General features: G+C 38.6%; 1 protein-coding gene across 1 annotated transcript in view; it reads right to left on the bottom strand.

The window, feature by feature from the left end:
- Positions 1-2,537: 2,537 nt before the first annotated feature.
- Positions 2,538-23,851, bottom strand: part of CALCR (calcitonin receptor) — a 59,421-nt gene continuing 38,107 nt past the window's right edge. The window contains exons 7-12 of the mRNA XM_007076701.3: positions 19,339-19,492; positions 13,950-14,010; positions 13,780-13,846; positions 11,223-11,441; positions 10,488-10,529; positions 2,538-2,849 (exon numbers count right to left, since the gene is read on the bottom strand). Coding sequence (XP_007076763.2) covers positions 2,592-2,849; positions 10,488-10,529; positions 11,223-11,441; positions 13,780-13,846; positions 13,950-14,010; positions 19,339-19,492 — 801 coding nt within the window. The 3' untranslated portion in view covers positions 2,538-2,591. The remainder of the gene's footprint in view (positions 2,850-10,487; positions 10,530-11,222; positions 11,442-13,779; positions 13,847-13,949; positions 14,011-19,338; positions 19,493-23,851) is intronic.

Here is a 23,851-nt window from a genome sequence, read left to right on the forward strand (position 1 = left end):
CCTTATGTATCTTTTCTGAAAAAGTTCTCCAGCTCTTATGAGGACAATAGTTGAACTGCACAGAACCTACAGATGGCTCCTGTCCCCCATTATTAGTCTGTCACAGTTCTAATTTCATCCTCATCTTTCCATTTCATGCTTTCCAGATATGAAAACCTTTCCAGTGGTGGCCTTTATGCATTCTAATGACATGTAGTTAGTTGCCTTTTATCCTGCCTTAGTCTCTCTCCAAAACTATATTAAAAATCAATGATCGTAACAATTCTAATGATCTGATGTGATATTGGACAGTTTCAAGTCTCGTCCCAGAATAATGAAAAAAAAAAGTCAAGAACAATAAAAGGATTTGATACTTTTTGCCCTAGATTTCTTTGCTGTGCTTCCCAAACTTATGCAATATAGATCAAAGGTTGTGTGTGGTTTTTGTATTAGCAAGGGAATGAGAGCTGTACTTTGGAGTTTATAGTCAAATTGAAGATGTTAGATGATCACACTGACAAAGGCAATAATCTCGATGTTTTTGCACATAAGTTTTCTAACCTATGCTTTTGGATTATCTTTCCCCCTCTTGTAACACAAACTAAATGGGATGTTAGCAGCCCATGGCTGAAATGAAAAACAAACAAACAAAAAAACAAAAAAAACCCCACAAAACTGAACATGGAATGAGCAGGAGACAAGATGAATGTAATGAAAGATGAAGAATATATTTCTTTAGAAAAATAGGCACATATACATCTTTTTGCTTTTAACATACTCTGTATTAATTTATAGATATACATAGCGTAAGCATTTCACATCATTTTGGCACTGTGTACAATTCTACGGAAAGCTGTGTTGTTTTTCAGCCCGTACTATAATAGCACAATAATGTCTAGAATATTTAGCAATATATTATCACATTTGTACTAGAGCTGCCTCAAATACTCTGTTTTCCATGTTTGTAAACGAAAATAGGAACACCACTACATAAACACTGTGATTGAAAAAATACCTTCTTTTCAGTTCCTCCTTTACATTCAGTAAAGGAGGCTTAAGCCACTTTAGTATCCAAAATACATTTTCACTGAAGGAATATAATTTTTCTTCGGGTGCACTAAATATGTAACCAGAACAAATCAACTTTTTGTTTTCCCACAACTAGATCACCTCTGAAAGGCAGTGGCATCAAGGACATAGATGAGACTTGAGATTTGGAGGGTTTTGGTGGATCTCTTCATTTAGCACAAAACTAAATGATGGTGACTCGGATTACTGTTGCAAATTCACAAATGAATTTCAGGTGCCAGCAATGATAACTGGTTTATTCAGGGATTTTTAAGGATTTTATACTGAGGAAGTGAAGAGAGACGTGGGAATATAATATTGGGTTTTCAGAAGAACCTCTACTTTCATTTTAAATGAACTGGTAGATGGTCAAACTTGTAGCAGTTACTTTTCCTCCTCCTGTCTTGCTAATAGCAGCAAACAAGAGGTCAACTACAAACTGATTTCTAATTAGCCCTACTGAATCTTCCCAGAAAAGTCGGAGATCTTGTTAAGCTTTGAAGCTGGGTGGAAGGCAGTTAATGGATTTATATGGAGTCTTTTAATTACCAGTCTTAAACAAATTTATCTTTTACTGCTAGATAGCACCCAAGGGCAAGAGGTAATCTGCTTTATAAACCTTAGAGTGATTTGCTTTATAAATCCTGGAGCTTAGGAAAGTGGAAAACTCTCTTTAAAGAGAATATTCTCTTCCACTAGAAATTATATTTTTGGCAGTTTTGTGAAAAATTTAGTGATGGATTCTTTGTGACCTCCCAGTGGATAAATGTCAAGGACCAAAGCATATTCAACATGAAGGCCAGCTCCTTCAGCAGTTAGACCTGTTCGGTGGACAAGATTATCCAAAACCAAACTGAGTGTATGATATTAATAAACCAATTAACAAGGTGGCCCATCTAATGTTTTGAGCAAATTGACTCTAAACTTCTTTTTCATTCAGAGCATTACACCTTCCTGCCAAATGCAAGTCTGTCCCCCGACATTCTTAGTCATCTCTATATTAGAAAGCCACTCGGTCTTGCAGAGGTCATGTAATTTGTGCGGTTTACATTGTGTGGATGGTAAAACATCTGAGTAATATTGGAATTGGTTGAAATAAAAAAATTAAAAATCAGATCCATAGCCAAATACGGAAATATTCTAATTCAAAGTCTAGAGTTAAAAAGAAAAGTAGTGACCGTGATTTTGATTTTTCAAAGTTATAAATGGCTCAAGATTAACAAGGAGCACCCTGTTTCTGAACTAGGTCAATTTAGTTGTGTTTCTCTTGGATACTTTGCTTGCATTACTATGACATCTGCATCTCGGTCCTAGATGAAAGATGGAGATCACAAGTGATGCAGTGGGAGACCCCATTCCTAGACTGTCTCCCACAGCAATAGTACCAAGGATAACTTTCTCCAGATTTACTATGGACAAATTCACTTAATAATTCTTCACGAATGATATGCTCAGCTCCTGGGAGGATGGGGATCACTTTAAACACATGGTCTGTCTGTCTCCCAGGAAATGAAGGCTCAGTGATCACGATGTAAGCTTCACATTCAAGCGGATGACTCTTGCTCAATGATCTCCAAAGCGATGACCTCTGCACCCTCCTCGCCCAGGTTGTTGGCGGCTTCGTTCCTGGGCTCCTGATGGCAGATGTAAACCGGGATGTCGCCGGCTTCAGCTGCGGCTGCGGCAGCGGCTGCAGCAGCGGCTGCAGCGTTGGCAGCAGAGCGTCGGGGGTTCCTGCTCCCCCAGCGCTGATCCCACTGGGTTTTGAATTGGGCCCAGTGGCGCTTCACGGTGGTTTGGACCTGGAAGAGAAGAGGTGACCTTGTTTTCGTATAATTGTCAGAAAGGACCTGAGCTGTTTATGAGTGAGCACAATTCTAGGAGCTCATCAGAGGTTAAAGGAGATCGAATCGTAATTCTGATCCAAAGGACTGTGCAGGATATGCTCTGGTTGGGGAACATACCATCTTGGCAGAAGAATTTACAAACTGGAGAAGTGAGTTGCTTGCCTAAGCTACCACTGGCAAGGTCATTTGCTCTTTTGAGTAAAAGTCTGTTCTTTAGCTCTTCTACCCAATCAATGAAATTTGACTTGGTTTCATACCCAATATGGTATACATGTCATATCAGAGGAAAAGATTTTGAGAAGTTTTTATCTGCTACCACCTCTGGTAAGGCAGAAACTTTCATCTAAACCTACACATTATTGGTCATGATGGAAACCATTGCACAGTTCTGGGTTTTATGATAATGACTTCATACTGTTGATTTTCCTTTCTCCAACATGGCTTGAGAGCGGATGTGCGAGGTAAAACTCCGGTTAATGGAGTGACAAGCTTTTAAGAATAAAATTTCAATCTCTTTCTATTGAGAAACTTCTAGTACGTAAATAAACTCATCAAACATACTTTATAAATATGATAAACTCTATCTTGAGCACAAGGGAGAAGATGCTAAAGTCAGAAAGTTCTAAATTTGAAAATTACAGTAAGCATAGCTGAAAACAACACAGACGATAATGTTGCTTCCCTAGCTCTGCATTCTACAGAACTGAATTCAATTTAGTAGTTAAGTTAATCTTTTCTGTTGTCTTCTAGCATACAGTGTTTACACATATGCTCCAAAGACTGTGCTCTTTGGGTTTGAGTTCCAGTTTGTTGACTCCATGGTTGTTGTTGTTGTTTTTTTCTTTCTTAGGCTTTTCTCCTTTTTAAAAAGGAGATCATGACACTAATTCAGAGTTATGAGTAAGATTTATTGGGGTTATTTAAATCACCTAGTATGGTGCTGGTGCATAGCAGCAGTAATTCCCTACTTTTTCTCCTGTTCTGTCCCCACGTTGACTCCTCTCCTATACCCACCATCTCCAAGGATTTCCCAGTCAATGTGGCTGGATTTGAGAGAGTCAAGTGTCTCTCTTAATATTATCTAGCACTTAATAAAGACCTAGCTCTTTATTAAGGCTATTTGCTGGTTGAAAACTGATTCATGTAAGTGTTTTGCCTCCTATGGTTGTAAGCAAATCAGTAGAAGAGGTACAAATGTCAGCTGTAATATATATATAGAGAGAAAAAGATGGATTGGAGCCATGGAAGAGGTACAGGTGAGGAAGAACAGAACAGTAAAGAAGAAAAGCAGTTAGGACAGTGCTGAATAACTGAGTATTGACTAGTTTGTTAACCCTCTGAGACATTTCTGTCTAGAGGTCAAGACACAAAGAGAAGACGAAGCCTGAAAGATTAGGTCCGTTTATTTCTAATTGAAACCATATACTCCTTCACACACTATGGTTTCCTGCACTCAGCTAGTGCCATTCAAAATAGCAGTAGGGAGACATGCTCCAGATAGGCTGAACTTGATCACGGTTATTCTTTTCAGAAGGAATTCAGTCCACACCCTAGGTGACCTGAAATCTTGGCCTCATGGGTTTGTCCTTTAGCTATTTACCAAAAATGCCTCCATTTCAGTCACTCGGCCAGGCACAGATAGAAGGGATTCGGGTCCCGTAAGAGCACTCAGACGCCAGGAACAGAGCTGCCATCAGGCAGAAGTGGAAGATTCCCATCCATCATTCTACTGCGTTTGCCTGAGTTGGCTCATCTCTCTGCCAAAGTGGTTTTAAGCCACTTATTGCTTTGACCCTGATTCTCCAATATTAACAAACTGCTGGTCTCTCTCCACCAGCTATATGGTTTCTTCCCATCAGGCCTCTATTCACTGTGTTCCCTCTGACTGGAATGCCCCTCCCCCCACCCTTCACTAACACCAAAACTTGTGTTTTCAGGACTCAATTCTGTTTCCCTGGAAACTTTTCTTAACCCCCTAATACAGAGTTAGGAGTCTCTTCTGTGCTCTTGTTGCACTCATTCTCCATTCATTATTGCTCTTGCTACATTATATTATAATGCTTGGTATGTCTCCCTCTCCTCCTGTGTGTGTGTGTGTGCATGTGTGTGTGTAGTGTCTATTAAGTCTAGGTCCTTAAATGTTTTAAATGCCAGGTTCATAATCTAGGAACCATCAAATGCCCTGTTGAGGAAATAGGAAATACATTGTTTCAGCATATTTTTGGAGAAGCGATGTCCCCAGACAAAGGGAACTGATAGTTTCTGTGGATTCAGCATCTCTCAAATACCAACATTGTCTTTATAGCTAAAACTTACACCAATATTTAGAAGTATCCAAGGCAGACAGTGTAAGTTTAGAGTGAGTTTGTAAAAGTGCCAGCAGACAAAAAAAAAAAAGTCTTTGTTTTTTCTCACCTGTTCTTTTAAAATAATCCCCTTTGGAGTGCCCATGCATTTTAATGAAGTACCCTGCGTAAATGAGGCCAAAGGGTTTGAGACCTATTTCATGTTTTTAATATTATTATTACAGAAATGTTCATAGCCTTCTATAATTGCATTCCTGAATTATAAACCTGTTCTTTTGTGTGAAGATGACAATCTGCTTCAATTTGTAAACCACACATATAAGAATAGGCCCTTAACAGGATGTAAAAGACACTTGAATAATTATAGTTTAATAGGGCAATTATCTCCTACAATACCACAGGTTAGGCTTGATGCTGCTTTGATCACATGAATAAGGGCATTGAATCTGATTGAAAAAAACAGGGAGACTTTTCATTGCTCCTGAAAAGCATCAGAAATGTTAGAAGAGGCCAATGGGATAAATATACAAAGTTTGAATTGTATAAATTCATCACTCATTCTAAAAGCAATTAACACAGATCACTTTACATTTTCCCTAATTATATCAATTTATTTATTGCCACCTTTAAAAATAGAGCCCTGGACTGAGGGTTTGAAGACATAATTATTGCACCTGGCTCTACTATTAACCATCTATATAAGGCTGGTACATTTGGGCCTCAGTTTCTACATTTGTGAAAAAGAAAATCAGGTTGCAATCTTCATGGTTGGACTTAAATGCTTTTATCCTTGGCCTTGGTTTTGCTTAAATTCAGTATAAGCACCAGCAGTTATATACTGTTGAATGGAAGGTGGGATTTCTCCCAGGGAGTTTTGATTCAATGGATGAAAAGATTTTCAAAATTCCTCCCTCATGCCTTCCCTTGTTGATGCCACAACTGAATAGACCTGCTGCCATCTAAATTTAAGATTAAAAATCATGAGTTTTAAAAACACTTTAAATCCACTGGGAAGTTAAAAAGTAACTATATGCTTTAAATGCTTTTATATGACTTTTTGAAGCTGGATCTCTATTAAATCCTGTTAATTAGATGCTGAGGGGGACTTCTGAATATTATTCATAAAGTTGCCACTGATATTTTTTTCATCCTTTGGGAGCATTATCTTTACTAGTCTTTATCTTACAGAATTTACATGTTTTACAGTTTGAGGTAATTGGGTACTGCAAGATTATAAGATCAAGGTTTTCTAATTCCCTTTCACTACCTACTTTCCTATGTTTGGGGAAGCTTTCCTGTTCTAGAAGGCAAAAATAAATAAATATCATCTATAATAAGGTTAATATTTTTGAAAATATTTAACTATTGTGTTTCTTAAATAACATTACCCTACAACCCTCTCATTCATTAAGTGAAGGTCATTCATTGCTTGAAGAACAAATTAGATTTTGTTTAGAGTAGGTTCACCAAGTGTATTCTCTGATCAGCAGCATCAGCATCACCTGGAAAATGGTTATAAATGCAAATTCTCAGGCCCCATTCTTGTCCTACTAAATAGGAAACTCTTCTGGTTGGGGCCAACCACTCTGTGTTTTAACAAATTTTCCAGGTGATTCTGATGCACACTTAAGTTTGAGAACACTGGTCTGGAACAACAACAAGAAAAATCATTGCTTAGCTTTGAGTCTCCAAGCTGACTTTCTTGAGTCTCTAGAAGGACAAGCTTTGAAAACCAGGTTTTATGGAGTGAGAATTTCTAAATAGAAAAGCTTACCTTTGCATTGAAGTGAAAGCCTTACTGCTCTGAAAACAGAATTTTACTAAAAGCCATAGTACAGAGAACACACAGGATGTGACATAGGGAGAGTTCCTTGCAGACAGGAAGGGGAGTGGGGAGCCCAAAACCCTTCTAAGCCCCAGAGGAAGAGAAGAGAGAGATACAGAGACACAAAGGACCTTGCATTTCCCCTTCATGGGGGAAATACCTGGGGACATGGGGAGAAGAAAGAAAGCAGGAATAACAGAAACACCCCAATATAATAAATCTTGCTCTTATGATTTTGAAAGCACAGTTCTAGAAATTGATAGCCTCATAAAGAAGTCCCACATTTGGCTTGGTACCATGTCCAACTTGGTGCCTGAGCAGTGGCTATGACATTAGCTGAAGACAGATTCACAGGCCCTTCTCAGTGTGAAGAAAGGAGGCTGACTTCCCAGGCTCCTCAGGTGGCTCCTCAGAAAACTGGTGTAATCAGAACAGGGGCAGGGCCTGGTCAAGGAGACTACAGAGTAAAATGATCTCTAGGGTCCTCAGTAGTGAGGCGAGCCACCATGAGTTTCAACAGGGGGTGCTAGCATAATGTCAGTTTTCGCACACTCCAATCTTAAACTGAAATCTTCCTCATCATGCTAGTTTGATCTACAAACTATTTTAGCCATAATGCATGGACAATAGCAAGAAACATGAAAAAGGGAGAACATTCACTGTGTTGTTAGTGCTCTCTCAATTTTTAAGCTGTGGCTTGGAAACATTTGAGTATCTTTATAGCTGTGATCATCTTTTTGAGGTCCCTTAGATAGTTAATAATTTATTGAAATTGGATGGTCAATGTCCACACTCTTGGAAGACTTGTAGGAACTATTTGATCCATAAGCACGCTCTCATGGTTACCTCCTGATTCCTACTACTGTAATTCTCCAAATTCCTTTCCTGCTCCAAATTCCTTTCCTGCTTCCTTTCCTGCTGTCTAGCCCACAGCAACTAGAAGCAGGAAATCATCCTTTTCATCCTATCTGATCCATTTGCATAACAGGAATCGCTGATAACATACAGATAAAAAATAAAAACGAAAATTTCAATCTTCACAATCTAACTGACATATTAACCCCGGAAATCTCTTAACATTCTGGTAGGCAAAGCCCAATCCCAACTCTGTCTCAGATGCAGCTGCAAGAATTTCCTGCAGGTTCAAGTGCCCTGCCTGTGTTTCAGGTTGTTCACAGAGGGCCTTGCTGAGATCCACAGGCCTAAAATTCATGGGGCTGTGACATTACATTTGACACAGTAAACAATTTCTATCTTATTAGAAATGTCACACTTGTAGCTTCTCCTGGTAAGAGAATCTTAATTAAAATGGAGACAGTTTCTTTACTTCAAAAAGCAGAGATAACATACTCAAATGAACTAGAAACATTCAATTGTTCAGGAGCACTCCTCAGCTTGCTTTCTATGCCTGACACTCCCAAGACAGCATCATGGTTAAAACATAGTAAGTAGTGAGGTATTTTTACAAACTAGAGGATTTTGCAATCCTCTAATGTTTTCAAGGCATGCCCCTTCTGAATATGGTTTTTATATTAGCCCTATATGGGTATTGCTTTAGATGGGAAAATTTATTTTGTATGGCACCTGTAACAACTCAGAAGACAGAGACATACATTCACAGAAACTGATTAAAGATAAGGTGACATACATTCACAGAAACTGATTAAAGATAAGGTGACCTAAGCCCTATTTATTTTTTTATTAGTTTTTGCTATTCTTCAAACAAATGAACAACAAAACAAAACAAAACAAAAAACAAAGGAAGAGAGACACTTTAACAGCTGGCAGCAGAAAGATGTCTATTCATTTCTATCCCAGGCCTTCAGTCTAGCCCACAGCAATAGTGAATACATAATATATTTTTGTTGAATGAAGGAATGAGTTTATGGATGAATGGACGAAGGGAGGAATAAAATGTACCAATTAAAAAGGAGAATGAGAATGACAAAAATCCCACGATGCAATGTCGAGGTTGGAGATAAATAATAGGTCACAAAACAGCAAAATATTATAGGTGCTCACTATTTAACTGAAGAAATAAAGAATGGAGAATCAATTAAATGTTAATTGATTATGGTTAGAAAACCATTCTCGTTTGTAATAGAAAAATAATATTTTTGTTTATCTCTTAACAAAATCTGATTTGCCTTGGTATAGAATTATTCTTAATAGGAATTAATGTAAAATTATAAAAAATAATTGTGCATTAAAATTCATGTGGTATATAACTAGAGAACATACGCCAACAAATCTCCAGGGAGGAATCATGGACATATTATAGAGCAGTGGAAGATGCAGTTCATTTAATTAAGAATCAGGAAATTTGGGTTCTAGTCACCGTTATACAATATACAACTATGACTGTGACATTGTGCGAGTCACATGTTCTTCCTGGAGTGTAGACTTCTCACCTAAAAAATGAGGGAGCTTACAAACCATGTTTCTTGAAGCCCTGGATATTCTGTGGTACAAGTTTAAGCAGCTCCACTTTTTTTTAAAATTCAAGTATAATTAACATATGTGTTGGCAGGATTTCATTCTTTTTTATGGCTGAGTAATATTCCATTGTATGTATATGCCAGATCTTCTTTATCCATTCATCCATCAATGGATACTCAGGCTGCTTCCATATCTTGGCTATTGTAAATAATGCTGCTATAAACTTAAGGTTGCACTTATCTCTTTGAATTAGTGTTTTCATTTTCTTTGGGTAAATAGCCAGTAGTAGAATTACTGGATTATATGATATTTATATTTTTAATTTTCCAAGGAGCCACCATACTGTTTTTCCACAGTGGTTCCACCAGTTTGCTTTCCCAGGGACAGTAAGCAGGGGCATTTTTATGTTTTACAGTTGGGGTCCCAGGAGAGATTTCATTGGAAGAAAGGGAACTCTGACTAACTCCCCCCACCCCTGAAAACACTGGCCATATGGATCTCTAGATTTTACTGATCTAAATATTCAGATAATAAATTACTTATTTGAGAATGCTTTTTGAGTCTTAACTTCAGGGTTGTTTTCAAAATGTTGAATAAGTGATATGACACCGGCACCAAACAATGGGAAAAAAAAAGTGACGAAGCAGGACAAATTGGCTGGATATTGGTTTTGCTTTAGTGAGCAGTTGGGTTTTCCAAAGGAATGGGAGCATGACTTCTCCTACTATGGGAATCCAGAAAAGCTTTCACGATTCCTGCTCAAGGAACTGACTAACTTAAGGTGCCATCCAAGGAAATCAGAACTTAGCTGCCTGTCTGGATAGTATCTGCAATTGTACCATAGAAACACAGATAAGATGCAGCTTCAAGTAATGGAAAAAACATGATTCCTCAAGTCATGAAACCCTGCGAGGTCAACTGTAGAAGTGAGAGCAAATGAAATGTGTACAGAAATCCTTTGGGAACTGTAAAGTGCTGGCTTTATATAAATGAGTGATGGTATTATGTGAAATGCATGCTTACCTCGTTGTTGCAGAAGCAGTAAATCACAGCAACGAAGAATCCCTTAAAAAAGGAGGAAAAATAGAATTGAAGTTATTTTTCTGTGCATTATGTTATTTAGGAATCAATATAAATAGCCTGGAGAGGAACATTTCACTGTTGCAACAGCAAGTGAAGGCTCAAGAAAAGATAATTACAGCACTCATATTCAGTGTTTTATTATAAGAATATTCCATTTTAAAGGGATATAGCTTCCAGCTTGGGGTCCAGTGGAGGCATTTCATACTGATATAAACATGTGCTTCTCTACCCTGTGTTTTCTTGGCATTGGGGACTATGATGATAGAAATCCAGGTTGGGAAACTGACTGACATTGGTGATGTTGATCTTCAAAACTCCCTTTCATGAAGGAAAAACAAATGTGGCCCTCAAAATACTGGAGAGGGGAAGGAAAGGTTGAAAGGATGGTGGGAATAGAAGTTCTGTCCTCAGTACTGTGCAGTGGGCCCATCCCTGGACAAATGTTTGTCCTTAGGAAGATTTGTTCTCAAAGCTCATACTCCCCCTATTTCCTTCTTCAGTTTTGGGATTCAAAAAAAGGGGAAACAGGCAGTGAGAAAGACAGAAGCTGTATCCCTTCCAGGTTGCATATATTTGAAAAGGTCCTTCTAATCATATATGAGGCCTAGAAAAGGGTTCACCTTATGTCAACTAGCTGAGCAAGTAGTTGAATAAATACACTATTGGCTTCTTTACCTGGAAATGGATCAGAGAGTGCATCAGGTAATCATAGATCTTCCCAAGCATCTTGTTGGATGGCCTCCAGGGAAAGACGACAAACTGGATTCCCAGCAGGGGCACCAGGATCAGGGTGGCCCTCACAGCCTTCAGGTACATATGCGATTCTGCCTCTTGGGTTTCCCTTAGTTTGCTCACAAGCACGCGGACAATGTTGAGCAGGAAGAAGAAATTGACCTGCAAAGATATGATGTTTTGAGGAAATCATCTATGTCAGTACTACTGAAGGGTGCCCACTTTCCTCAGTTCTTGTTTATTCCTGGGAGCAGATGTGACCTCTGCAGGACATGAGGGATGGCTTGTGACATGGTGTAATTTGCTAAGCATTGCTGGGAACATCAGTATGACCAGACCCTTTCAGACCTGAATTAACATTTCTTTTTTTTTTTTTCCAAATGAGAAAATATTATTCCTTCATATGTAAATATATTAGGTTCAATTCTAAGGAGGGTGGTTTATTCTTTACTTTGATTTTTACGTTTTTACAAAGGAGCATCATAGATGACACTTTTCGATCTTCCTTTTTGGTCATTGCATTATGAAGATTTTCCCTGTAGGCAAGACTACTTAACCAAGGCTGAAATGAGGACCGAGACATTTATTTGTAAAGTATTTGTAGTGGAGACAGCGAACCCAGCCTTCTTTTCTCTTTCATAACATCTTTTTAAAGACAATCACTTCATTGAGGTATAATGCACATTCAGTAAAATGGAGATTTTTAAGTTTACATTCCAGAAGTTTAGAGAAAGGTATGCACCTGTGTAACAACCACTCCAAACAAGAAAAGAGCATTTTCATCACCCCAGAAAGTTCTCTCCTGCTCCTTTGTGGTCAACAACCCCTCCCCTCCACCTCAAGCAACCACTAATTTCTATTACCATAGAAGTGGAGTATTATATAGTATGTACTTTTTTTGTGTGTGTCTGGCTTCTTTGCTTTGACATATTATCGGTGAGATTCATGCATGTTGGATATATTAACATTTCATTCATTTTTATTGCTGACTAGTACTCTATTATATGGGTAATACAGATAATTTATTAATTCTACTGTTGATGGAAATTGGTATGGTTTCCACAATTTGACTATTATGAATAAGCATGCAATGAATATTTTCATACAAGTCTTTGTGTGGACATATGTTTTCGGTTCTCTTGAACAAGTACCCAGGAGGAGAACTGCCTGTTGACATGGTAAGCATGTATTTAACTTTATAAGAAACTGCCAAACTATTTTTCAAAGAGGTGGCTTCATTATATGTTCCCTCCAGCACTAGATGAGAATTCCAGTTCTCCACCCTTGCCAACACTTGGTATGGTCACTCTTTTTAATATTAGCCATTCTAGTGGCTGCCAAACTACTTTTGGCTATGATGATTAGTTTTGAAACCAAAGTTGTTTTTAAAATTTAATTGATGATTTATTTTTAAATGATTAGAATGATTCTTCAACCTGGAAGAGAAGTAACATGATTACCCCAAAAAAATTCAGTAAAGGAGAGAGACCTTTATTAACAAATAAACTCTTACGAGGTGTTGGAAATATTCAAGACCTACATCGGTGGGTCTTTGTGAGGACTGTCAGGCTGGTAAGTACATCACTGCTCTGGAGGAGGGCAGAAGAAATTGGCTTTGGACTGGAGACACTGGTTACTAATGAAAACTTCTTCAGTATGGGAGCAGAACATGGTGTATGACTCAGACTGTTTTTATTTTTCTCATTCGTACCCCAGGAAAATACTGTCTTTGAGGTTGGTGGGAAAACTAATGTCTAAATATTAAATTTGGTGGTTCTGACACTGGTCACCATATAGTAAACGTTGGGTAGAAACAAAGAGCTTGGAAATAGATGCGGATGGTCATATTCTCCACTACCCCAACTTCTTACTAGCCTAGGTGATTTGGGGTGAGTTTACTTGAATCTTTGGGTCTAGTTTTCCTACTGAGTAAGGGTTGCTTTTTGAAGGGTTGCTGTTAGAAACAGCATGGCAGCGTATGAGAAGTGCCTGAAATACGTTAAGTGTCTGCTGAGAGGGAGTTCCAACGATGGCTCATGTACCAAAGATGAAATGAAAGATGGTTTTGTTTGGCAGAGACCAGGGGAAAAGGTGCAGATGGACTCTGCGGTTTTTCACTTTCTTTATCAGAAACATTTTTTATCATTCCTCAGCCCCTTGATCTTTACTTTTAACTAGAAGCATTTAGTTATAGAATTGTTTAAAGCAAAGTTGTAGCATTAAAAACTATATTTTTGTTATTGTGGGTGTAAAAATGAACTTATGCCCTTTCCCCAGTTGTGTTAAATGTTATTTTTTTCATTTGAAGACCCTCAAATAAAGTTGTTACAGATTATCTCACTATAGATTATCATTAAATTAGCCTAATTTTGAAGTTCGAATACACATGCTACATAGATCCGTCTTTACAGAAATCCTCTCAAAGAGGTAACACTTAATAATGGATTTAAAAAGCAATTCTCAACAACAATAACAAAATAAATAAAAAAGCAATTCTCACCACCAGTGCTGCCATGACGGGGCCGTGGATGATGTAAAGCAAATGGGTTTCCACACTCAGCCAGCAGCTAAAAAAAATAAAAAATAAAAAAATAAGGAGGGAGGGAATACATGAATATAAATGCATTTTATTTACAAATATGTTCACTTAAAAACCATCAAAATACTTACTTGTCATTGAAGTACAGCGCCCGAGTAATAGCATGGATAGTGGTCGGAACCAGTGGGAACCCTAAAAATGTGAGAAAGCAGAAATCACACCTAGTGTCTTGTCATAAGCTACAAGTAGGGTTGCATGGAAAATGGTAGTTTATCTTCAAAAACAGTGGCAAATTTTAATGTCTCTGTCAAAAGATTTCCCTGATGTTTTTGCACAAAGTATTGTTGGTCAAACCAGATAAAAATGCTCTTGGTTAGAACATCATGTGTTTTCAGAATTTGGTTAAGAGCATTTTTAGGTAATTAAAAACCTTGTATGAATTATCCAAGATGGTAGGTACATTATTACTCTCACTATGACTATTGTATCATTGTTGTCTGTGGTGGTGGTGATGATGATGATGACAACTATTAGCTGAGACCAGAAAGCTCTTCACTGAGTGTGAACTGGATTCTGCTATAGAGAGGAGTTGGGTCACCATGGAGGGAAGTGACCTGGGACAGCTTATGGAGGCAATCACCTGATTGGTCTGAATGCCTCGATGATGTTCATAGTGTTTTTTGTAGGTTTCTTGTGTTTTTGTCTGTTTATATCACATGCATTGATCATGTTTTCTTTCTGTAAGAATACTTCAGAGCAGTACTGCATTCCCTACCCTCTGTAAGTTCTAGCTGCAGAACCCTTATTAAGGCAGCTTACCATCCACTTCCCTGAATAAACTTGAAGGGCTAATAAAAAACAACTTTGAATTTATAAATGGAACAGTGGAGGTCGTGACTGGCAATGCATTCTGTCAGGGTACATGTTTTCAAAATTATTTTTCATTCTATCAGTGTAATCTAGAATAAAGTTGTAATTCTTGTAAAACAATTTTTTTTTTCCTCAGAGGTACCCCTGCCCAACAGAATATTGTTTGATTTGGTTGAGACATTTGTGGGAAGACTTTTTAAAATTATCATCAGATTAAGAAATGTATCTGAGAAGTGGGTTAGACCTCCACACTTTTTTTAATTTTTAAAGAATGCTTGTTTTTGAGGGAGAGAGACAAGAGTGTGGCCAGGGGAGAGGCAGAGAGAGAGAGAGAGACAGACAGACAGACAGACAGACAGAATCCAAAGTAGGCTCCAGGCTCTGAGCTGTCAGCACAGAGCCCAATATGGGGCTCAAACTCAGGAACTGTGAGATCATGACCTGAACTGAAGTCGGATGCTCAACCGACCAAGCCACCCAGGTGCCCCTAGACCTCCACACTTATTTTCTGTGAGTTATATGCAAAACAGCCTCAGCTTCTTAACCCATGAAGCATATAATTCAATAGGGCTACTGATTAAATGCTTGGCCTGGGAGAACTTTGAGTTAGACTATTTGCACAAAATATAGTTGTATTTTATTCACAGCAGTTCTAACATAGCATTTCCCCACTTGGGTTTTAAAAACAGAAATTCATTCTCTGGATTTATTCTGAAACTTACGTTTTAGAATTAAACAGCAGAAGAAGCATATGGAGATCTCACTCTCACCACATCATTTTGGAGAGAGGAAAATGTGTTCCTTAGTGTACAGAGGAGCATAGACCCCATATCTGCTGATTCCTGGTGCTCTTTGCCTTGCTCTAGCCACTGATGTCTCTTTTATGCAGTTTGTTTTCTCCTTCCTCTTCCTCTCATCCCCCGGGCCCCAAGAGCTGTAACAACCCTTCCTTCCACTAAAGTTGGTGAGAGTAAAAATAATCCTTTCTCCCTAGGATTCTTTTTCTAGGGAACTAGATAAATTCTGTGTGTTCATTGTAAAAGTCCATGGGGGGAATTCCTTCTTTGATTTATAACAAGAGGAGAACCAGCAAGGCGAAGAATCAATTTGAAGAGGGTTGTAAAATAAGTGACTTTTCTGAGAGCTAAACTTCACTATTTGAAACTGCTTCAATTTGAGAGAAGTCAACTAGTAAGTGGTCCTGTGCAGATTTGTAAGGGAGTAACCACCAAAAGAAGCATTCTTTCACTTTCTCTTGTAGAGAACTGAACGACCAGGTACTTTTGTCCCAGAGGGTGATGTTCATTATGTCTCTTATGATTTTTAGGATCTGTTCCAGATCCTGGAGTGGTAATATTATTCACAGCTGAAATGAATGGATGGGGTGTGCGTCACCTGGAAACAAAGTTAGGTCTGAGGACATAGCTTTCTTGGGCTAAATCTTCGCTGTTCCACTTTCATACTCTTTTCGAAGCACAGGTTATGCCTTATTTCATGGCATTGTAAAATTTGGGATCTATCATACTGTTTAGGTGTGAAATAATTTCAAAAGGACAATAAAAGTAATATCCAGTGGAAATGCCTTCTCTGCTCCATTAAATTCTTTAAAGATTCTGTGACACTATTTTTCTTGAGAAGTCATTTCAGTTGCACTTTTACTTGTTTTACCCCGACCAAAGATAATACTTGCCTAAAGTTCTAAGACAGAACTATTGCTTTAAAATGCATCATCATGGTTGTCTCTCAGTTTTGTTCTTAGAGATGGTGAAGAGTTTGGTGGAATTATGGAGTGTGTGTGTATGTGTGTGTGTGTAGGGGGAGAGAAAGATAGATTTATGTCTGGCATGCTAAAAAATAATTACATTTTAGAACTTTATTGGTTGACTATCTGTCTTTCCAAACATCTATCTATGGGGAAGTGCAAATCCTCATGCTTTTAAATTGATGATTCTATGCTTACCTTACTGAGTGCAATGTTCCTTAGGATTCCACTTCAATCATTCTGATAAAGTTTTAAGTATTTTCTGATTAAGAAAGGTTAAGGTATTCCATAAACATTTTACTTATATTTATTCCTTTCTTTTTGATACAGCTGAACAGCTTGTTCCTTTTTCCCCTTGAATTGTTTATGCGTGTTAAGCAGATGTCTTCATCAAGCTGTCTCTGATGATGTCAAAAGTTTTATAACTAATTCACAATGCATCAGTATGGAAAGAGTAGTTATAAATTGTTCCTTCCAGGGTGCCCTCATCTCTGCTGAATGTCATGGGCAAGAATAAATTTATAGCCTTTTGCTTCCATGGAAAATTTTTTGAGTATGGCAGATAGATGTTTTTGAATAGTCAAAACCAGTACAAGAAATATGCCATAAATTTTATTTCATTGGAAATAAGTAAAATACATCAGACAGAAATGGTCTGCGTGCGTGCGTGTGTGTGTGTGTGTGTGTAGCAGGCTGGGAGTATAATGTTATTTTCAGGTCTTCAGTTGGAAGGCATCTATCTGACCAGCACCAATCATTACTATTGTGATGATCAGAATTACTATTGGGGGCATTAAACTGTATCCAGTTGATTCCTGGTATGATCATCTTTGGAGGACTAGAAATCTCTGACAAGGTATGTGTGAGGCTGAGAAGGTCAGGGAAAGGTAAGGTCAGCCTTCTGTGGAAGGACACAGCTAAAAGAAAAACATAATAAAAGGCTATTTTGACCTTTGTATTCTGACCTGTTTTGAGGACAAGGAAGAGTAAGAGAACCTAGCACTTGATGTGGGACTGGCAGGATAGTCACAAACTTTCTAATCTTTCTGGATTTTGTAAGTCACAGAATGAGGGGAGCATGAAGGAGTAGCCCACAAGATGAGGTGGTTTGGGGTGTATTCTATATGGGCTTTCTAGTGCAAAAAAACCCCTCTCCCATTTTTTCTGGATGGGTCACCATCCCCAGACATGTCTGCACTATGTGATTAATATCCCTTTCAAAGTCTTTGACCATGGTTTATTGAACCATGGCTGGCCCCCTAACTTCAGCTGAACCAATCAGATTTTCTTGTCCTGCTATTCACAATTGGGACTTAGAGACGAACATGTATCTAGTGTTTCTGTGTACCTGGAACAGAAAAATGCGAGCTCGGGAAAATTTGGGGTGGCTTGTGTTTGCCATGAGGACTGGGGGAGCAGAGACCTTGTGATCTATGTTCTGTAGACAAAGAGAAGTGTTAAAACATATACTTAGAAAAAAAGAGACAAAAGATAGAGGGAGAGTGTTCCCGGTCTTCTGGTGTTAGTGTATAGTTCGTTCAGTAGCTGAGCTGTGTTTCAGATCTTGACTTCTATGAGGTACTCTAGATTCTGATAATTTTTCTCTTTTTGTTTAAATTAGAAAATTGTATTCTCTGTTACTTGCAACCAAAGTGTCATAGCATTATTAGCTCAACAATGAGACTGCCCAAATATCTGCCCTACTAATTCACCATTATAGACTTATTCCATTGGTTTTGGGTCATGTGTTTTGTTAAAGTCCATATACTCCTATTGGGGAGGGTGTTATAGAAACAAATATTGCATAGGGCCAGTCCTGGTGTAGATTATAGAAGATTTTAGGTCACTTATATGACTTCCCAGACACATTTCCATACATTGGTTACAATGACTGTTGAGTAGGGGTTTAAATACAAAGGGTCATGTTTTTAGAAAGCCTTTGGATTATCTTCTCTCCTCATTAAATTTTTCCTCTCTTATCAATATTTTTAGGGGTCCCCCAAAATGCTGCATTAAAGGGCAGGTTTAATTGAGGACAATCCACAGCCCCTGCTCTAAGAGCCATCGTCACCCTATTAGTGGAGAATAAGAGTAAGCCTTTAGCTCTACAGTCAGGATCCTCCTCTGGTCTGGGAGGTTCACAGGATGTGTCTTTTTTTGATAGCACTGCATGAGTTTTTGTCCCAAAGCTTTTTCCCTCTTCCTGCCTCACTACCTACCCAGTTTCCTTCCACCAGAGTGAGTCATACCTTAGCATACTTGGTGAAGGGGAGAAATTTTAGAGTAGCCTCATGGACCTCAGCACCCTTAGTCAATATGTACAGAAGTGACCATGGTTTAAGCAATCAACCAGAGGCTTTTCAAAGTCATTGCCATGCACTGTGGTGTCAGGTGGCTCCCCTTGGAGTCCCATGAAATTATTTGTGTCTATTGTTCAGTGGGGCTCTTCTACCTGACTTTTCACTGGAGGAGTTGTTGATGGATTGCTAAGAAGGAATGTTTTTGAGGAAGGGGAGTGGTGCCTGGATGGAGGAGATACAGAATTCAAAATGTGAGACTCTCTACAAACAGGTGATAAATAAAACTGAAGGCAGGATCTAATCATATCTCTCAATCAGAGCATGTTTGTCTGTCTGTTAGCTGGTCTGTTCCCACAGAAACACATAATCATACTCTTCCTTCTCTGCACTGACCCCTGTGCTGGCCACAGTCCATATGAACTTGTTGATGGGCTTCTACCGAGCTCTCTTGGAGACTGAACTCCTGCCCCCACTCGTGTCCCACCATTCCTCACAAGACCTAGGCCCCTGACTCTTCTCTGAGACCAAGAGTAGAAGAAGATTGTAAATATGCAGACAGAAGGGAAGGTGGCTGGAAAAAATACATACCCCAGCCCAAGAGATAATACCAACGCAGGTGTTGCTCCTCAGTGAACACAGCCACCACGATGAGTGTGTGCAGGTAGATTCCCTCACAGAGCATCCAGAAGTAGTTGCATGCCATCATGTACTGGTGAAAAAAGTGCAAAATCTTGCAGCTCAGCTGTCAGAAAGAAATGGAGAAAGTCAGTGGAAGACACTGGCAACGGTCTGACAGTGAACAGAGGGTAAATGCGAAAATGAGCCAAAGTATTAACATTCAGTCTGCAGGGCGTCTCCCCAAGGATCTGTGGACACGCGCCACCTCTATATCCACAAGTCAGAATGATAGTGTGCAGAGCAGTAGTATTACAGGTAAACAGCCATCCAGGGCGATGGAAGCCTACTCCTCAAAATGCTCTTTTCCTATTACATTCTGGTGACTTATATAGACTAGAGAGGTTGATTTCCCTGCAATGTTTCTGAGGCCTATAATTTTTGAGAGCATCCAAGGATTTTTCACGTGGCATTTATGGCCCTTTTTCTGTGGCCAATGAGGCAAATAACCCAGAACTTGTTAGTGATGTTCCTAAAGTTCACTGATCTGTTGGTGAGGTCTCGTTAGCAATACAGAGGAGAGAACCAAGTGATACATTTCTCAAAAATGAGCCAGGAGCTATGCTGAACCCAATTGATGTGAGTGATTTTGTTTTCATATGGGAGGCTTAGCTTCTATATTGAGATCCAAATGTTGGTGCACAGAGATTAGGATAGCAATCTTATTTAGTACTCAGTGCAGATGTAGGAGCCATACCTCTGGGGGAATCAGAGCAGCTACATAGTGTTGTCTGTAGAGAAATAATCATTGCTTCAACTGAATAACAGAATACCCTAAATTATTTCATAGTCACCTTTAGAATAGGGCTTTTCATCTTGGCACCACAGATATTCTGGACTGGATGATTTTTGGTTGTGCTGGCGCTGTCCTATGCGTTATTTGGGTATTTAGCAGTATTCCTGACCTCTGTCCTCTAGATGCCAGTAGCATCCTCCACCCATTCATGAAATCAAAAATGTCTCCAGACATTACCAAATAGAGGAAAATGCCCCTGGTTGAGGAACACTACCCTAGATACCTAAATACCTAGAGTATTTAGTGGTGTTTAACTCTCTCTAATAACAATGGCAACAACAACATTTAGCATTTAAGACTTGGGGCATTAGAGATGATTATCTGCATTATTATCTTACCAAATGCCCTGCTTTACATATCGCATTTTGAATCTGACCAATTTTGGGCCTTTTTTCACTAAGGAAGGTAGTCGTAGCATGACTGTCAGTACTATAGTAACCTTCTTAGGACTACACATTTCTATTTAATGCATAGCAGTAATAATTTATTTACTGACAATCCAATATGTTCAGTCCTTTTGGGACTCATAGAACATAGGGAAAAGCCAGCTGGGTCCACAAAAAGGCAGATATTGCATTTTCAGAGATAGAAGCAACTTCTGATTCTGTCCAAAGTGGAACAGTAATGCAGAGAATTCAAAACATCAGGTAACCCAAAAGTAATTAATATTTGGCTTAGGAAGGCACTGACTTTTTTTTTTCCATCTGAATGGCTTCCTGATTGGAATTATTTGATTTAATTTTATATCAGTTTGTATTTGCTACGCAAATACTTGCTATATGCACACGAGACTCAAACATATATTTGAAATAAGAAATTCAGTTGACTCTCACTACTCTTATTTAAAAGCCCTATACCTTCTGGGTCAAGAATTCCAGTGGAGATGTTTTGCCAGCCACCACTTGTGGAGGAAGGGAGAGGAAGAGAATGAATATGACAGCCCTGTGCAAAGATGTGGTTCTGTGTCATCCACAGCAGCTTTGGCTTCAGGTTTTACATACAGTCAATTCTCATTACTCACAGTTAGTTATGTTCTATAAAATTGCTGCAAAAACTGATTTAGCAAATGCTGAGCCATTGCTCCTAGGGGAAACACAGGGTTAGGTTCCTATAAGCCTCTGGTCAAAATATTTTAATCAGCCAATCAATATCTAACTTTGTTTTATATGTTTCTGTTTAAAGACACCTTATTTAATATATATTCTTGATTTGTTAACATTGAACTTATGACCAACAGCACTATAACTTCTGCCTGAGGGAAACTCATCTAGCATACCTATTTTTTCTGTAAGGTGTATCACAGCCAACTTGTACTTAGGAACATGACAACACTTTGGCACTATGCTTGGGGGCTATTTTAAGCAGTGAAATCACCCAACAAAAGCAACAAAGTGTGAAAAACATGACATTTAAATAGACCATGAAAAGGACATTTATGCTATGAGAGATGAAATAAGAAGACAGAGTGTTGCCTTGTTCAACCTCAGCTGGGAATGTGTACGTCAAGTGACTCAGTGTTTTTTTGCTACTTCATGCATATCTGTAAATGGCCATGGAAGCACTGAGAATATGGATTTTGGACTTATAAATAAATTTTAGCAAGTAGACAAATTTGCAAATATGGATCTGTCAATAATGAGGATCAATTATATTTGGGTTCAGGGTAAGATATTCTTTGGAGGGCAAATGGCTCAAAAGTTCACAAAAATTCTGAAAATGACCAGTCTATTATCCCCCCCCCCCAATTTATCATGGACATGATTGGATATATCTAGATGATGAAGTTGATTATTAAAATTTTATAAAATTGGTTACCACTTAGGTCAGTGGTTCATAACTAGGGTTGTTTATCTGTATCACCTGGGGGACACTTACAAAATATGCATAACCAGACCTCATCTCCCTTCTGTATTTTCAAAATATTTTAGGAGTTTCTAATGTAAGTTCCTACTGAAGAATCATGTGCCTGAGATATTCAAGGTCATTCTGTTGCATTCCACAAACATTTACAGAGCACCTAATATGAGCCAGGAACTATACTAACTCCGTGAATATTAAGATGAATAAAGTGTAGTCATATTATCTCTGACTTGATCATAACCTTTCCCTCAAGGATGGGGTGAACCAGGTATTCAACAGACAGACAGGGCTTCTGCTGAGGGTTAGTGCTTCACATCATTCTGGGATAGTTTTCTGCTTAGCAGAATGAGGTATTAAAAGATTTGGGGCGCCTGGGTGGCGCAGTCGGTTGAGCGTCCGACTTCAGCCAGGTCACGATCTCGCGGTCCGTGAGTTCGAGCCCCGCGTCAGGCTCTGGGCTGATGGCTCGGAGCCTGGAGCCTGCTTCCGATTCTGTGTCTCCCTCTCTCTCTGCCCCTCCCCCGTTCATGCTCTGCCTCTCTCTGTCCCAAAAAAAATAAATAAAAAACGTTGAAAAAAAAAAATTAAAAAAAAAAAAAAAAAAAGATTCACTCTGAGCTCAAATAAGCTAAATAGATTTTTGGCTATTTTTCCAGGCTGTGGTCACAATACTATAATTTTGGTTAGAGTAATGATTTCCAAAACTGCAAGACATAATCTATATTCAAATATAACTAGATCACTCCCAAGTAATACAACAAATGTTCCAAGCCAGAAATGTGTGGAATTTGTGAATTATTTTCTATTTTATTTTCTTCATTAATATGGACTACAAAGAGATAATTCTACTGTGAATGATATGCATTCTAAGAAATAAAAGCAATAGTATCTGCTTTGGCTTCAGATAAACCGTTATCACCATTTAGTGTCATTATCTGCTCATAATTCAATAGAACATAAAATTTGTTGAGCAATAATGTCACTATCAAGGGAACAGATCCTACAGTTTTCTTAATTGGGTATACTCATCAGACAAATCTATGTTTCCCATCAAATAGCATGAAGATATTTTATAGTACTGTGATTAAAAATGGAATTGGAATTGCAGAGCAGAAATTTTCTTTAGTCTAATAAATTAAGTCAGCCTCAAAATCCTATAGAAGATACTCAATTGTGGATTTTATTCCAATTGTATCTTTCTTTTTTTATGTTTATTTATTTATTCTGAGAGAGAGAGAGAGAGAGAAAGAAAGAAAGAGAATCCCAAGTAGGCTCCATGCTGTCAGTGCAGAGGCTGACCGCAGGGCTCTGTCCCATGAGCAGAGAGATCATGACCTGAGCCGAAACCAAGAATCAGAGGCTTAACCCACTGAGCCACTCACGCGCTCCTCCAATTTTATCTTTCAACACACTTAAGAAAATTCTTCCCATATGTACAGCCTGGGAAATATTGTGTGTCAGTGTGTTTAAGAACCATTCAACGGGGGAAAGAATGCCTCCATATGAAAACTGCTTTGGAATTTTTTGTTGTTGTTTTAGAAAAGACCAACCTTACAACAGGTAGTCAGTGTTTTTGAGATGTTCTATTGTGCTGGGACAGGGGAAGGGCTTTGGGTTGAGAAGTAGAAAGGAAATCAGCTATTGCTCCATGGAAGCAATGTAAGCAACAGTGGGTCACAACCTATATCCTACCTTTAAGCCATTGAAAAATCTACCACGAACCATTCCTGATACCATTTGCCCTATGGGTATGTTACCAGGTCTAAAAGG

Source organism: Panthera tigris, chromosome A2, assembly GCF_018350195.1.
Source record: "Panthera tigris isolate Pti1 chromosome A2, P.tigris_Pti1_mat1.1, whole genome shotgun sequence".
NCBI lineage: Eukaryota > Metazoa > Chordata > Mammalia > Carnivora > Felidae > Panthera > Panthera tigris.